The 16066-nt window shown below is 37.4% G+C and overlaps 1 protein-coding gene across 4 annotated transcripts; it reads left to right on the top strand.

The window, feature by feature from the left end:
* The first annotated feature begins 563 nt into the window (after positions 1-563).
* On the top strand, positions 564-13573 carry gng2 (guanine nucleotide binding protein (G protein), gamma 2). Of its 4 annotated transcripts, none has more exons than XM_053501935.1 (4): positions 564-746; positions 11553-11645; positions 12476-12596; positions 12689-13573. In XM_053501935.1, the coding sequence occupies exons 3-4, from the start codon at positions 12510-12512 to the stop codon at positions 12815-12817; spliced, it is 216 nt and encodes a 71-aa protein (XP_053357910.1). In that variant the 5' UTR covers positions 564-746; positions 11553-11645; positions 12476-12509; the 3' UTR covers positions 12818-13573. The 4 variants fall into 4 exon arrangements, with proteins under 4 accessions (XP_053357910.1, XP_053357908.1, XP_053357909.1 ...); XM_053501933.1 differs by having other exon boundaries at positions 568-746; positions 12473-12596; XM_053501934.1 differs by lacking the exon at positions 564-746 and adding an exon at positions 881-1055.
* The last annotated feature ends 2493 nt before the right edge of the window (positions 13574-16066 follow it).

Here is a 16066-nt window from a genome sequence, read left to right as displayed (position 1 = left end):
TAAAGTTAGGGCATTTCATCAATGACGTTAAAATGTTTGGCTTAACATGTACTTAACACAGTCTCAAATTATTTTGATTCCCATTTAATTCTTTACATGAAAAAATATACTATTCCATCCATCCATCCATCCATCCATCCATCCATGCTACACTTGAATCATTCATCCAATTTATCTATTTTTGTGAGAAAGTATTTGGAATGCATACTTTTCCATTTGTCATTTACTTACATATTTTATAATCCAATAACTATACCATTTGTCTGGTACCTTTGTATGTATCTGTGGGTGCCACCTGGATTTAAAAAAAATAATCTGCAGCCATAATAATGTCAATGTGAAGATTAAAGGAGCTTGGGCGTTTAGATTTGGATTAATTGTGTGCATGTAAAAATCTAAAAAAAAAGAATGAGTCTATCAAGAAAAATGGTAAATTTCTCTCTCTCTCGTTCTCTCTGACTCTCTCTCTCTCTCTCTCGGTCACGCTCAATGGGGGAGGGGCAGTTGTGCACATTTATCTTTTCTTGCTCTCAACACTGTACCAGAACCACACAGTGCATTCTGTGAAAGGCAGAGGTTGTATAGAGGAGCAATTCAACTGAAGAGATCTGATTCTGCAGCACATCACATAACTTGGAATTAGTGTCTCTAGTGTACAAATATAAAACCTGCCTGGCAGAACAAAACGAAGGGGCACGAACTCAACGTTGTGACCATAGGATGAAGTATTTGTAGGAGGAGGGCAGGTATGAGCCTTTGTATTTTTCTTTGGACAATGTCTGGCTAAGTGTAAGTGTGTTCCCTGAGAGAGGGGGAAGTGGGCTTGAGTTGGCTTCCTGAGTGATTCCACTAGCTGTAGGGCGGAGCATGAGAAGGGCTGTCAGCAAGAGTGGTGTAGCAGACAGTGTGTGTTTGCGTGTTTATGTGTGTGTGTTGCAAAAGTGTGAGGAAGAGGGACAGTGCGAGAGAGAAAACCTTTGGCCACTACTACTGCATCCTTTGCAATATCGGAGTCTCTGAGAAGAGCTAAACCGAAACACAATCTCTCTGAGAAGGTAAGACTTTTTCATCAGCTCACTGTGGCAAATGAAGAAGCTGCAGATGTGTCCTTGTACATTCAAGACTGAAAGGGAGATCTTTCTCTCTGTGAGAGGTGGGCGTTACAGCATAATTCAACAAAATCGACTGGCATTTCCTCCACAGTGTGATTTCAGCTCACTGTACAGGTGTATTTGATTAATGATAGTTTGTGAACAATGCCTTGGTGTGTGAGTATGTGGCTATGTGTAGAATGTTCTATCAGGGTGGTGTTGTGTGGAAACACGACTCATCCATAGCTATTGCATGTGTGTCACTGTACATCATCGTTAACACGACAGAAGAAGACTCCCGAAGGGCTTGATAGCTTATTATTAAATAAAGAATACGAGAAGAAATCATTTCCACAGTGTGCCATCTGTAGAACGGAACCTGTTAGAAAATGCTTTAAGGATATGTTTGTACTTCCTTTGTGTATGTGTTAGAAAAAGAAAAGGATTCATGAAAAAATGGGGGAGGGGATAGAGAAGATACTGGAGAAAGAATGATGGCAAAGGGAGGAAAAAGTAGCCTATTTGTGAGGAATCCCCAAGGAGTCCCTGGCGAATTCTCATAATGGTCAAACAGTTTTGCTTTCTTGTAAGACAATTATTATGAGATGTTTAGGTGTATAAAGGAAGGCTGATGATGTAGTGCTGTAAGCTGTATAGCAATTCATCTCATCATTCATTTTGCTGAATGGAGCCCATAACACATTATATAGTGAAGTAACATAGATCAGAGTGATCCGGAAATACATAATGCATACAATGAGTTCTTATTTGGCCCCCTGGTGCTTGCAATATCGTTTCTTCTGTGCTTACCACAACAACGTGCCATGTTATGTAACAGTGAGCGTCTAATTACGTTCAGGCGTTGCGGTATACGTGCATTCTTGTCTATCTACATTTGGGCAATATATATATATATATATATATATATATATATATATATATATATATATATATATATATATATTTGTGTGTGTGTGTGTGTGTGTGTGTGTGTGGTATTTTCATTTAAAATACATTATAAGACTAAAGTTTAAAAAGAAAGAATGGAACATTGAATTGATTGGAATGAATGATAAATGTGTGTGAGAGTTAGAGAAAAGAAAGAGATGTATGTGTTGTTTTAGGGTGACTTTAAAAAAAAGTTTTTATCATTTTTCACTGGAAAATGTGTTTATATTAGTCCCACGCCAACACAGGCACTTAAAGAGAAACAAGACAAATGATATAATGTTTTCCCTCCCATGCCTTCCCCTCGATGCTTAGGGAAAAAACATGATTATCATTATGATTAAGCCTTGTAAAATGTCAAACCAGTCATCAGAGAGGTGGAATGACTTAGCAGCTTTCGTCCACCCTGGGCCCCAGATAATCACACTGCGTGTGCACACAAACACACACACACACACACACACACACATACACACAGCCAAACATGGTGTGGTCCTTCTCACAATGGAAGACTATTAGCCACATGCCTCTGATTGTAGAATGGGGTATAGTGTAACCTCTCTAATATACTGTGCATGTTATCTGTATAGTTCATTTTAAACTGTGTCTGAGATAGGGCAGCATGACATGGGTGGAGTCATGTTGCCCTATGTTTCGTGATCACTACATACCTTGCAATATAATAAACTCATCGTTCTAGTTCTTAAGCTTCAATCACATAACGCATCTGTTAGGAATTATTTAGGATCAGAAGGGGTAATAATAGAAAATTTACATGGTTACAGGAGAAAAGGAATGCAAGGCATGGCCTGCTGTGCCCTGGATGTTTATAACTAATAATTTAGCGTTGGTTAAATTAACATATATTATTAAAATATACCAAAATAATTCAAATTTATTGCACCATCCGAATGTTGTGATTTCTCCACGTACCTATAGAAACTCTAAAATATGTGGTTAATTGAAATCATGTAATATGCAGCTTTCTGTCAAATCCTTATTGCAATTGTGAAAACATTGGCTTACAAGTAATACATTCTGCTGCATATTCAAAGCTGACCACTAATGGGGAGTCGACAGAGATAAAAGATTTAACGATCTGCTGCCAGGAATAAATATATTTCTGAAGAATAAGTTTAAAAGAAACCTTAATAGAATGCATTTCAATGATTCATAGAGGTAATGAAAACCAATCGCAACCTGATATCAGCATCCAGGAAAAGCCATGTCTAACATTTATCTTCAAACTGAATTATATTTATGTTGGTGTTGAAGATTCCTCAACTGCACTGTTTAAAACAGCGAGTGTGTGTGTGTGTGCACGCGCGAGTGGATTCTACTTTTGTAGAATGTGCAGAGTTTATAGCTTTAAATGTTTGGAATATTATTAACCTCCCAGGAGTCTTGGGAGTTCTTGGCAGCGTGGTCCATTTTGAAGGAAACCATGTTTATACCAGCTACACACACACACACACACACACACACACACACACACACACACACAAACCCTCCCTCTCTTTCACTCACACACACATGCACACACTCAGACACTTGCTCCTGTTTCCCTGGAAACAAAGTGTTCTCTGGAACTGGTATCATTAAAGCCTTTTCAAGCCCTAATTCAGGTGAAAGACCTGCAATTTGTCTCATCACGTTTTACTGTAAGCCATGTGCAAATTATAATTGTGGTCAACATGCAAACAGTAAGAGATAAATAATATAAGAACGTAATTCTTGCCATTGTATTTTGTGTTGCATATGTTTTTCAGATGATATGTTAATCAACTACATATGGCAGCAACCTTCAAATCACAACCTAAGCTTGATGATGTGACCATGCTTGTTTTAGCATTAAAGGTTTAAAATGTGGTCTAGATTGATCTCTTAATCCTCAAGGATGGACTGGCTGTGAAACAGTGCTGTGACCTGTTGCTGTATGTTCTTCATTCGCAGCTGTAAGCTAAAACCGGGTCAGGCGGGGTTGCATGTATTAAGCACTTTATACTCAGAATAAAAATTTCACAGTCCATTTGAGCGGTGTGTTTATGAGAAACATGCAAGCAGACTAACCTTGAGTCATACGTCTTGCATATGCTGCTCTACAATATTTGGTATTGATATACAAGGGTTGTACTGAAGGTACTGCAAAATAGGCAAAATATTTAAATGAACTATTCTAACTCCTCTTCATGTTGTTTTATCATTGAGTTCTTGATAAAGGAGGGATGCAGGCCGTCCGACATTCACAGAAGGCTATAGAATGTTTATGGAGATGACACCATTGAGAGCAATGTGCACAGAAGGATAAAGAAGTTTAAATAAGGGAAAACCAGCGCTGAAAACAAACCACACATTAAAAAGCGAACACAACAGTGCACACCAGAATGTTTTTCCAAGTAGATTCTGGAGTTGAGTTCAACGATGGTGCATCATTAGTGATGCAGAATATATAGAGCAAGAGTTATGCTAGCAAAGTCTGCACTTTAAACAACCTCTGCCAATTAATAAAAACCTAAATGACTTACTGTAATAGAACCAAATGGATACGGCTGATGGAGCTCCAGAAGTACAGAGGACATGGAAAAGCTGATGTACTTTCACAATCCCCACTGTCAGCCACTGTAAATGTAACTGGAGACATAATTTTAAGTAACCACTGGGTGACCTGTGGTGAAAAAGGAAGAAGACTACGATTAAAAATCTCCTCTTTTAATATTACTAATATTTTAATAATGTTTTTTAAAAATTATGTGTAATATTTAATCTTCTATTTAATGAGAGCTGACAAAGCACACATGTCTCTCTTTTTTTGTGCCAATACAACTACAATTAACTGGATAATGATGGCCTGTTCCTATTTTTGTTGGCCAAAACAGCCATTTATTTTTTTGCTTTTGCACACATTGGTCTTTTTGTGGTCATAAATTTATGATCTGTGCTGACGTGGATGGAGTGTCATTCTCTGTATCATTCTCTCCTTCTTCTACTACTATTACATATTTATTACACTACCAGTAAATATCGACATGAAATCTATTCAAGGCAAAAACCATACTGCTTATCCTGTGTAGGGTCATCTGAGGACTGGCGTCTATCCTAAGTGGGTGTGCAAACCCAACACAGGGCACAAGCTCACACTCCATCATTCATTTACGAGGGGTGTTCACATCAAACCAAGATGTTTGGTTGTACAGAATAACAGAACACAGTTATGAGCGAAAAAAACAACAACAACTTTATATCTCTACATAATCCTCTGATACACTAATGCCTATAACCTAGCGTTTCACCACTGCTTGAATACCACCAAAAAAGAAAGTTTTCTCTGTTTGCCGAATACATGATCGGACTACCTCTTTGACACACTGGCCTTGCATGACCTCCTATAATTGCTCAAACGTGGAAATATCAGAGAGCGAGGTCAGGATGTGTCAGTAACTTCCAGCTGAGTTCCTGTAAGGTGCGAGTGGTGTTTGTGAATAATTTTGTGTACAGATTCCACAAACAGTTGCAAATCCTCCACAAGTTATCCAAGGCTCAAGGGTCAGACGTCCCACTCGCTAAATGTTCATAGGAATGACTGTAGTGGACTCCGTGGATCATCATTTATGGACATATATGGCCTGCTTTGTAAATGTTCATATAATTGAAATGTTTTTTTAAGAGTCTCATAATCGTACTATGCTTGAAGTCTTCTGTAAATGTCAATTGGTTTTACACCTTTATTCATCAGAAAGACCCAGTTTGACTTGAACATTCCTTTGTACTAAGGGAAATTTGGAAACAGTATTAAAGCTACAACACATGTCTTTAGACTAAAGGAGGAAACTGGAGTACCAAAAGGAAAACCACCAATCACGAGAACATCAAACCTCAAACACTGGAGTTGCACACAGACAACACTAACTGCTAGCGTGTCACCATGGCAAAAAACAGCACCAGATAATGATTTGTTTGATGTGATCAGTCATTGTTACCAGTAAAAAAAGAAATAAAGAGACTATTTTACTAAATCTATTTTTATGTCATTACAAAATTTCTACTGATTTAATTATCTATCACATTAGCATACTTAACCACTTTCTAATTATTTATGCGCTTAAACCCTTCTCCTCTTTACATTTGCACCACTTATAACATCTGCACTGATGGCCATGAACATTTCAAAAATAATTAAGGCACCAATCTTATGCCTTGTTTTGCGCATACAGTACCCTGTGAGCCCATGCACAGTTCTCTACGCTTATAATTTGTTGACTGTTGTGTTTTTCTTTTCTAGTTTGGCGTTTATGATGAAAACAGAAAGTTACGAGAAATGCTGAATAGAGGTTTGCAAGTTTTCAGTTAGGTGGATCTCTTAAACTTCCTGTTTTTGGAATACAGAAAGTTGGCTTGTTATATGTTATTATTTTATTTAGTATTATTCTACTCAGTTAATCATTTAACAAAATAAAACAATAACATGATAGTAGAAAATCACTTTGTATAGAACTGACCAAATAGAAAAGCCTTGGGATGGACAAACTATTATAACAAAACCCTCATAGTTTACTTTACAATCCTTCTAGGCAATCAGTTCTGGATACTGGTCATCCACCAAACCTTGCTGTGTCAAAAATGCTTCTACATCCTCTGTTTTTATCAAGAACATTTTATTTAAATATGATTAAATACATATATGAAGGAGATAAATTATATTGGTGAAAGGCCACACACACAAAAAACTGCTGTAGTATACATTTCAATCTGTCTCTTGGTAAAAAAAAAAGAACTAAGATGCACAGACCTGCACAAAACCACAGTGTTAATGAACTGAAGTATGTGAAACTCTTTGGTATAAGCTAACCTTTAGGGAACTATGCACACGCTTTAACAGAGGCCATGGTGATGAGGAACAAATGGGCTATCTAACAGCTGAGTCACTCACCCCAGGAAATAACAGACTTGTGTTCAAGGCTTGGTTTATCTGGAGTGTGTACATGACTCTAGGTTCCTGGAGGAAAGGGCTTTATTTTGCACCTATATCACAGCGCTGTTTAATTCTTTAATATGATCAAGCAGTTGATTATTTATGTACATTACTTTGCAAAAGTCTTAGGCACGTGCCATTAAATGCTGTAGATCAAGGATGCCTTAAAAATTATAAAGGCTGGTAAACCGTAATCAATAAAACAACCGCAGTATTTTGTGTGACAATGCTTTGAGGATGCTTTTAGTGTCAGATACAGTTTGTGCAGTTTTATAGGGAAATTAGTTACTAAGTTTTACTGAGCGTCCTGCAGAACCACCCACAGTTTTTGAGGATTTTGACTGTTGCACCTGCTTCTTTTTTGAATGCAAAACACAGCAGCTTCCATTTTGTTTTTTTGTTTTTTTTTGTCTAAAAAGTGGTTGCTTAAGTGCACAAGTCAGTCAAAAAAATTTATACATACTTACTTCAGGAAAAGAAAACTTGTAGAAGTATTGTAATATGATAATTTTATTAATATTATAGCAATAATATACAGGCATCATACTAATACTATTGTTTATTTCCTGTTGTGTATATACATTTTCTGGATGGTGTTTGTGTGTGTGTGTGTGTGTGTGTGTGTGTGTGTGTGTGTGTGGGTATATATATATATATATATCAGCCAGAAAATGTGACTAGTCTTTCTATTAAAAGTAGTCTATTAAAAGTTGTAATAGACTAGAAGTACATAACATCTTACTGCTGACGTTTTCTGAAACAATAAACATAACTATTACATTTTTTCATTTATTAATTTGACAAATTGCTGAGTTGTAAAAGGTATAAAATACTCTAGGAAACTTTGGGGTGGAAACTCAACACACCACATTGCATTGCATTGTAGATTATATTCTTATAATAGCACAACCTTAGTGTTTTATTCTAAACAAATGATATTCTGTATGAAAGGATTTCACTTTGCTTTCAAATACATGCTTAGAAAAAAACTTTGAGTTGTTCCTCAGAAAGCCTTTAAGATTGCAAGAACCTTTCTGGAAGCTATGAGCCCAAATTTAGTTTACTAGAATGTAGGATTTTACTGTATAGCAGTGCATCAGATTTGTTGTAATCAAACTGCCATCAAAACATCTATTGACTAAGGAAGAGTAAATTATGTGGGGAAGCAATTTATGAATGTGGGAGCATGAGATTTCCTAATGGAGGAAACCCACCAAGCACGGGCAGAACATGCAAACTCCATGCACACGGGGAAAGGGAATCGAACTCAGACCCTCGAAGTGCAAAGGGCCAATGCTAATCATCACAAGACTATGCTGCATAGTTTTATTTGATTTCTTTTATACTTCTACAAAAGTATTATAATAAAAATCTGAAAGAAAAATCCATAAAAATGTAATATTTCCCTTTTCTCATTTTGGCACCTTGTTTAAAAATGGTCTGATCATACATATCTAAACACAGGTTGTGTTTAGACACATGTATTCAAACAATAAGCTCAATAAACAACAAATAATATTTATTTCAAACATAAAACAGTTTCTTGAGCAGCACTGTACTTTTCTTCAAGACTGGATTGAGTTAAGTCTCTCTGGAAAGAATAACACTGCTCTCACTCTTTCTGTAATGTCTAATTTAGTCCACATTAATTAGACCACATTTTTTGAATGGCCCAAGGTTTTACATTTTGAAGCAGTTTCTACGTGGAACTGTATGACCCCAGAAGGGTGCTATAATCTTTTAAACCACACATTTTAATATCCCAAAAAATAGTTTCCTCTGCCCTGAGGTTGTTTCAGCAAAGTGAATGACAACACCGTGCTATATTAGATTAAGTTTAGAATTTACTGTATATCTTCTGATAGGAGTGCCCAGAATTACATGATGTCTGTTATAATTCATATCATAGGGCTCTTTTAGTCACTACATTAAAACTTATTTAAACACTATTAAATCAATTTCCAATTAAACTACTTTGCATTCGTTAATTTGTGGATAAAAGCAAGTCTTGTTTTTGTATGATCTTGATGAAACATTAACTCATGAGTTTATTTCTGTTTCTACAGTAGCTGAAGTAGATATGGTAAATAAAAGAGAAAAACAATGGTATCACACCACTGGCAGACTGTAGAAATAGGGAAGAGAAAGATCATGGGTAAGATGTGAGTGAAAGACAGAGCACCGTATTAAAAGAGGAAGAGAGGTTGCGATATGTCCCAATATACTGTACATACTGCTTATTCTTTTCTACAAATACCCACAACTTGGCTACTCGCAGCAGTCACACCAGTGAAACTTTTTGGTTTGTTTACCCTACTAAAGATTATGATCTTATGATGTATAACCAAAGCAGTACTTTAACCAGCATCTTCCACAGAGCTGTTTCTTACCTTCTAAAGAGGCTTTACATCTGCGTTACAGTAGCTAGAGATAAGTAATTAGTGGCTGAGTATATTTGCTTTCTTTTAGATTCAATTCTTCTTTTTGACAGTAAAACCAAGTGCAATTATTAATTCTTACCAGAGAAAGATTTTCCATTGTCTTTTTATTTAATTTTTTATTTTACGAACACAGCTTTACAGTTTATATTGCATAATGTTGAAATGGTGCGAAAAGACTAAGCTTCCTTCCTGTGTATCCGTAGGAGATTGAGCTGAGTAAAGAGTGGGCATATGGTCCCCTTTCCAGGAGTTCAGATTAAACAAAATCATCCACAATGCTCTCCCCCACTTAATACATCCTCTGTTATTAACCATTTCCTCGGGGAGACACCGAAAGAATATATATATATATATATATATATATATATATATATATATATATATATATATATATATATATATATATATATATACAGATTCACCGCACAGAAATCTACACCTTTAGGATATAAGATACACCAACCATTACACAGGAATGCTCCCACTTCCTGCACCTCTCACCTCACATACCACAGTTTGCATATTATTGAGTCTGGCCAAACTCTTAAGTTGACATACTCAGTTCACTTTTCTTTCTTTCTCTCTCTCTCTCTCTCTCTCTCTCTCTCTCTCTCTGATCCCCTATAAGGTAAAACAGTGAGCAGTATGATGTGAGAACAAACAGGAACTGACATCCAAAGGTTCACTGTTCCCGATGTATGCTGATGTTCTTAGTTTCTATAAACTGATTTCGTTTTGATTGAGCAAGACTGGGCTGGTTCTGACTTCCACTCTCAGCTACTTAAATGCAGATTCCTGTGTGCTTTGCCTGGGTCTAGCCTCCGTGTTGATTTCAGAGTGGAACATTTCACCTCTCCTAGATGCTTTGCCATCTAGGTTGCCTAGCAACTGATGTTCGTTGCAAAAGAGGGGTTACTGGTTTCAGTGTGACATTTTTTTTCCCTAAGTCTTAATGAAGGGCACTAATGAAAACATCGCCTGAAATTGTCCTAACCACCGACTTGTCATGTTTAACAGAGGCTAATGGTTGTGAAAAGGTTTACTTCTCTTTTTAGCTCTGAGCTTCAGGATGAAAATGAGACCAGCAGCAGTTGGTCAATTTAGATTTGAGCTATTCTGGAGAGTACACATACCATTTTAGGTTGAATTCCCAGTAGGGCTCTGCTTCCTGCTTGCCACAATAACATTGTTAAGCGTGGATTTAAAAATGACACAGTGACTTCAGTGCAATAATGCGATAAGTCCAGGAAATGTGATTGGATGCAATCTGCTAAGAAAGAAAACATTATAAATAATTGTATAGACAGCAGGAGACTCACTTCATTAAAAAGTTTATTAGTACGGCATACTGCATTACAGTAAACTGATAGTCTTGATGAAGTTAAGCTGTGTCGGGATGTGTTTAACTAGAGACACAGGCGATTGTACACTTGTGCTTAGACAAATTATAGAGGCATGGAGGCATTACTGTAAAGAAAATAATAGAACAGTGTAATCAAGGACTGCTTGGTTACTTCCTCCATCTTCCTTTCTCTGTCTCTTTCTTTCTTTTTTTCCCCCTGGATATATTTAAGCCAGCAGGCTAAGCTTGACTCATTAGTGAGACTGGGGTCAGTGACAGCTGACACATTGGCGCCCCCTGCTGCTCTGTCTCATTAGTAGGCCTTTGTGGCTAACCTTTCTGCAGATGGGCCTACTGAGATTAAAAACTCTAATACACCACACACCCTTTGAGCTCACAGTCCTGACAGGTGTGTCACAGCATGCTACCAACATCCATGTAGAGGAACAAACAACACCAAGCCTAAATGCACACTCCCACCCTCTGACACAGCATGTCGTTGTTGTCCATGTGGCAATATTGCACAACAGTGACACACACACACACACACACATATACACACACATGCACACACACCCTACCATTTCACATTAATAACTGGGAAATATCATGCAGAGATTAGTCTGTGATGCTGACGCCCAGTAGAGCTAACCCAGGAGTCTACACTGCTGAAAGAAATGTCTTTTGATAAGTGTGTGCATGTGTGTGTGTGTGTGTGTGTATACAGATGTAATGATCTGTGTTTGACTTCTTTCCTATAGGCCAAAGTCTGAACAGAGGAACACAAGACTGGACCTTGAGTAGTTATATTTAAGGGGTACTGAGCTAAAAAGACCAAGGGAGAAAGATCCAAGGTACAATTTTCTTACAAAGATTATATATTAGATACACACACAACATTTACACTGGCTGTATGACCCTATGGGGCAGGGGTGGCTTGGTGGTTAAGGTGTTGGACTGTTGATCAGGATGTCCCTGTTCGAGCCCTGATGCCGCCAGGCCATTACTGTTGGAACCTTAATTATGGTTCTTTACCCCAAATAGTCAGATACAATCAGGTGTCAAACTGGCAACCCATCCCTGTAAGTAACTGCCATAGAAATGATGGCACGTAAATGGACCCGAATGAAATGATGTATGGCCCAACAAGTCATTCAACACATGCCAATCCCAGTAACGCTGAGCACAATGCCACTCAGTGCCGTTATAGCATCTCCAAAATGGATGTCATTCTGGGTTTAATAATGGGTTAATTATGAATTGCATGAAATGCAAAGCAAACTACCAGTCATTGCACATTATGTAAAAGAAATTATCCTGTAGATTTAAGGGGTCAAAGGAGGAGGGCAAAATGGGTGAAGGCAAACAGGAGCCAACTGCAAATAACAACTGCATTTGTAGCAATCGCTTCTTTCAACTAGCAAGAAGTACTTCATTCATTTGTTATTTATGATGCATGATATATTAGGGTTATTTGTTTCTTTCCTTTTGCGTCAAGAAAAAAAAATAGCACGAAGGCAGTCAAATCAGCAGTTCCTATCTCATGGTGTTGCTAGGCAGCATGGAAGGCAGTTTTGCACAGTGACGCACTGATATTAAAAGGAAATGTCCAACCATGTGATTTTGTGGCACATGAATCAGTGTACAAACATAATTATTATCAGTGTTTATTCTTGTGCAGTAGTGTTCGTGTTTAAGCCTCCCAGTCCAGCAGACTCATGGCGAGCAACAACACTGCCAGCATCGCCCAGGCACGCAAACTGGTGGAACAGCTCAAGATGGAAGCTAACATTGATCGCATAAAGGTGAGAAGAAGAAAAAAGGTGCTACCTCATGTATTATTCGGAACTATGTGAACTTACCATCTACGACAAGTTTATACATTTCTCATTGGCAGGTGTCTAAAGCGGCTGCAGATCTGATGTCATACTGCGAAGCCCACGCTAAGGAGGACCCTCTGCTGTCACCCGTGCCTGCTTCTGAGAATCCTTTCAGGGAGAAGAAGTTCTTCTGTGCCATCCTGTAAGCAGTGATGGCTGGCATTGGGCATGCCTGCTCCATCTGGGACCCACACACATTGATGTTAAGAACGTAAACCTTTTAGTGAGGGCCGAGGGGCAGGCGTGCGGTGACTCTTCAACCTCACCTGGTTCTCCATGTGCCCCGTGCAAAACCCCAGCATGGAGGGAGAGCCAGAGCTGTGCATGTTTACAAGGGAAAGCACAGCCAACATGAGCAACTGGCATTACAGCAGCTAAAGCTGGATATGATGTGTAAATTGCAGTATTAATGCGGTATTTTGTGGTCCCTATGAGGTATTACATTTTTTTTTTTTAAGCAAAAGAATTTGATCATGATTGTGAAGCTGATCACTGAGCAAAGAACCATGGATTGCCATGGAAAATGTTCTGATTTCTCCTTTGTTTGCTCTATTTCAATAATCATTGATTTCTCTTAAATGAATTTGGTATATATATAGTACAGTATATATATATATATATATACTTAGGTAGCTTTCTACGTATGTACTTTTTTTAATTTAATAATAATAGATAGGTGAAAGCATTTTTTATGAAAGATTTGCACACATAGAAATATTGCTATCAGATACGTTATCTTTATGAAACTGATTACAACATTTAAATATGTATAGCAGGCAATTTCATCTTTTGTCTTCTTCTTCAAAAAAAATAGGTCTTTTTACTATTTGTAAAAATCAACTGTGTTGTGCTGTATGGTTTGAATGTCTGTGGTGATTCCAATAATAACTGCATGAAAAATGGCCCGGTTTTTGTCTTTTTTTAATTATGAAAACTACAATTAGGAATTTCAACTGTGATTGTGATATTCTAGCTTGGATATTTAATATAAGTATTTAAATAAGTATTTAATTTCAAATGAAGAAGTGTTTTTACATGAAATCCATAACATAACCACACTATTACCTGGTTGTCTACACCAAAAAATGCTTTTGTTCTTTGCTTACTTGGAAACTCAAAAGCAGAATAAGCATTAAAAGGTGATAGTAAAAAAAAAAGTGCCCTCGATATCCATAACAGTGACAAGGAAGGTGGAAAAAACAGTAAGTGATTATGCAAGTAATTTGATACTACTTATAATAATTAAAAATATAATAAAAGAATAATTTCATTGTAAATTCCTGCTTTTTTATGATAGTAAATGTACAGGAATTCCAGCTATATGACTCAATGACTTGACAGTGAACTTCTGTCCCTTACCTATTTGATTTTCTTGCTTGTTTAATGTAATATTTAAAGTCTATAAGGGTGGTAAGTACTCTATTTCTCCAATCAATACACAGTACAACGCAAACAGTTTCTCAAAATTCCCAGTATGTAAAACTCACACTACAAATAGGACACAATCGCAATTCTGTACTAATGCCAGAACATGCAGAATTATCATTTCACAATTCCAATAAATAATAATAAACACAACCCTTCCTTATTTGATGACTAACTACTGTACATCTCTGTCCCTGGTTACACATAAACAATGTGCATGTCTTACGGGCATGTTGGAGCACCATTTATCCTAGGCTAATATCTTTTGACTTTAGAAGGGAACCAGGGTACCTTCAGGAAACCCACCATGCATGGGGAGAAAACTAAATAAAGACACAACAGATACACATTTCAGCACACAACCCTGCAGTTGAAAGGCAACTGTGCTAAACACTATTAAAAATCACTACACTGTATATGAAAAGTCATTACACTCCTATTAAAATGGAAAATAAGAACCCCCAATTTTTCATTTTTAATGGCCATTAACGATATGTAAATAGAAAAACAATTGATATTGATATCTTCTTCATTTCATCTGACTTCTGAAGCTATGGTCTGCATAGAGCTTACAAAGTATAGTACATACACGTTCTAACTTTGAAAATGTATCCATCAGGAGAGATGTACAAACTATTTATAAAAAATAACATTTTTAAATCAATTTAAATTCAATTTTATTTGTATAGCACTTTTAACAATTGACATTGTCATAAAAGCAGCTTTACACACTCAAAAGAATTATTTAAGTTTGTATGAAATGTGAATGCGTATGAATCAAAATGATAAGACCTTGACACTGATAAGCAAGCCGAGGACGACGGTGACAGTGGCAAGGAAAAACTCCCTGAGATGGTAATAGGAAGAAAACTTGAGAGGAACCAGACTCAACAGGGAACATATCCTTATTTGGATAAAACGGATAGCAGGGATTGATCTGCATCATACTGTGTGAGACTGGAAGTTCAGTATAACAGGAGATGTGTTTAAAATGGAGTCCAGTTTGTTCTTGGAGGCTCAGGTAGACTGTAGGAAAGTCTCAAGTCCTCAGAGAACAACTGTCTGCATCATTCGAGGACAGGACTGTGGAACCGTCCCCAGTCACCACACGCATCCCAGGCAGACCACACGGGGCATCCATGTGACGAGATCCCCAACCAGAAGCAGGACACCAGGATGAGTCAGACAGGTCCAGAGGGAAGAGGAGATCTGGATCACTGGCAACTCAGGAGCAACATGTATAGCTTGATAGTGAGACAGGGAGAGGGAAAAAGAGAGAGGGAGAAAGAGAGGAGAAAAGAGCGAAAAGGAGAGAACAGTTGTAATGTCTCACTTTAAGATCATAAGTGGAGAAAATGGGGGAATACAGTGACAAGGTAAGATGAGATAATGACATCCCACCAAACTTAATGAACAGAGGGACTGTAAACAGACATACAGAACATTAACATTAGAGGTGGTTAGTAGGAATGAGGGCAGGACTTTTGTGCAGGCCACTCTAAACTTGGAAAGCCTGGGTGTTCATGGACCTTACTTTGTGCATAGGGGCATTGTCATGCTACTACATGTTTGTTCCAATCAATGGAAATTGTAATGCTACAGTATACAAAGATATTAATACAGTTATATGCTTCCATCCTTGTGGCAATAGTTTGGGAAAAGACTGCATATTGGTGTGAAGTATGATGCTCAGATGTCTACAAACTTATGGCTGTATAGTGTATGTTTGACACAAAAACATGACAGCTTATTACTCAAAAAACACCTTGCTCACAGTGAAGCAGCTAGAACAGCTGGGACTGTGGCTGTAGTCAACATACTGGAAATAATGGATTGCTCCAAATCTGGATCCAATCTATTTTAGAACAAAACCTTTAGGACTCTGTTAGACAACTGTATATAAAGGTTTTACCTGCAAATTAACACCACAAGAGGAAAGACAGTAGATGTTCAAAATTTTAAAATGGCAC

The sequence above is a fragment of the Clarias gariepinus genome, chromosome 8, assembly GCF_024256425.1.
Source record: "Clarias gariepinus isolate MV-2021 ecotype Netherlands chromosome 8, CGAR_prim_01v2, whole genome shotgun sequence".
In the NCBI taxonomy this organism is placed as follows: domain Eukaryota; kingdom Metazoa; phylum Chordata; class Actinopteri; order Siluriformes; family Clariidae; genus Clarias; species Clarias gariepinus.
The sequence above is the reverse complement of the archived record's forward strand: the minus strand, read 5'-3'. Positions and strand labels throughout refer to the sequence as shown.

Excerpts from the sequence above, each read along its gene's own strand:
- gng2 (XM_053501935.1), top strand. The coding sequence starts at position 12,510 with ATGGCGAGCAACAACACTGCCAGCATCGCCCAGGCACGCAAACTGGTG. Across the intron at positions 12,597-12,688 it reads CTAACATTGATCGCATAAAG|GTGTCTAAAGCGGCTGCAGA; the intron begins GTGAGAAGAAGA and ends TCTCATTGGCAG.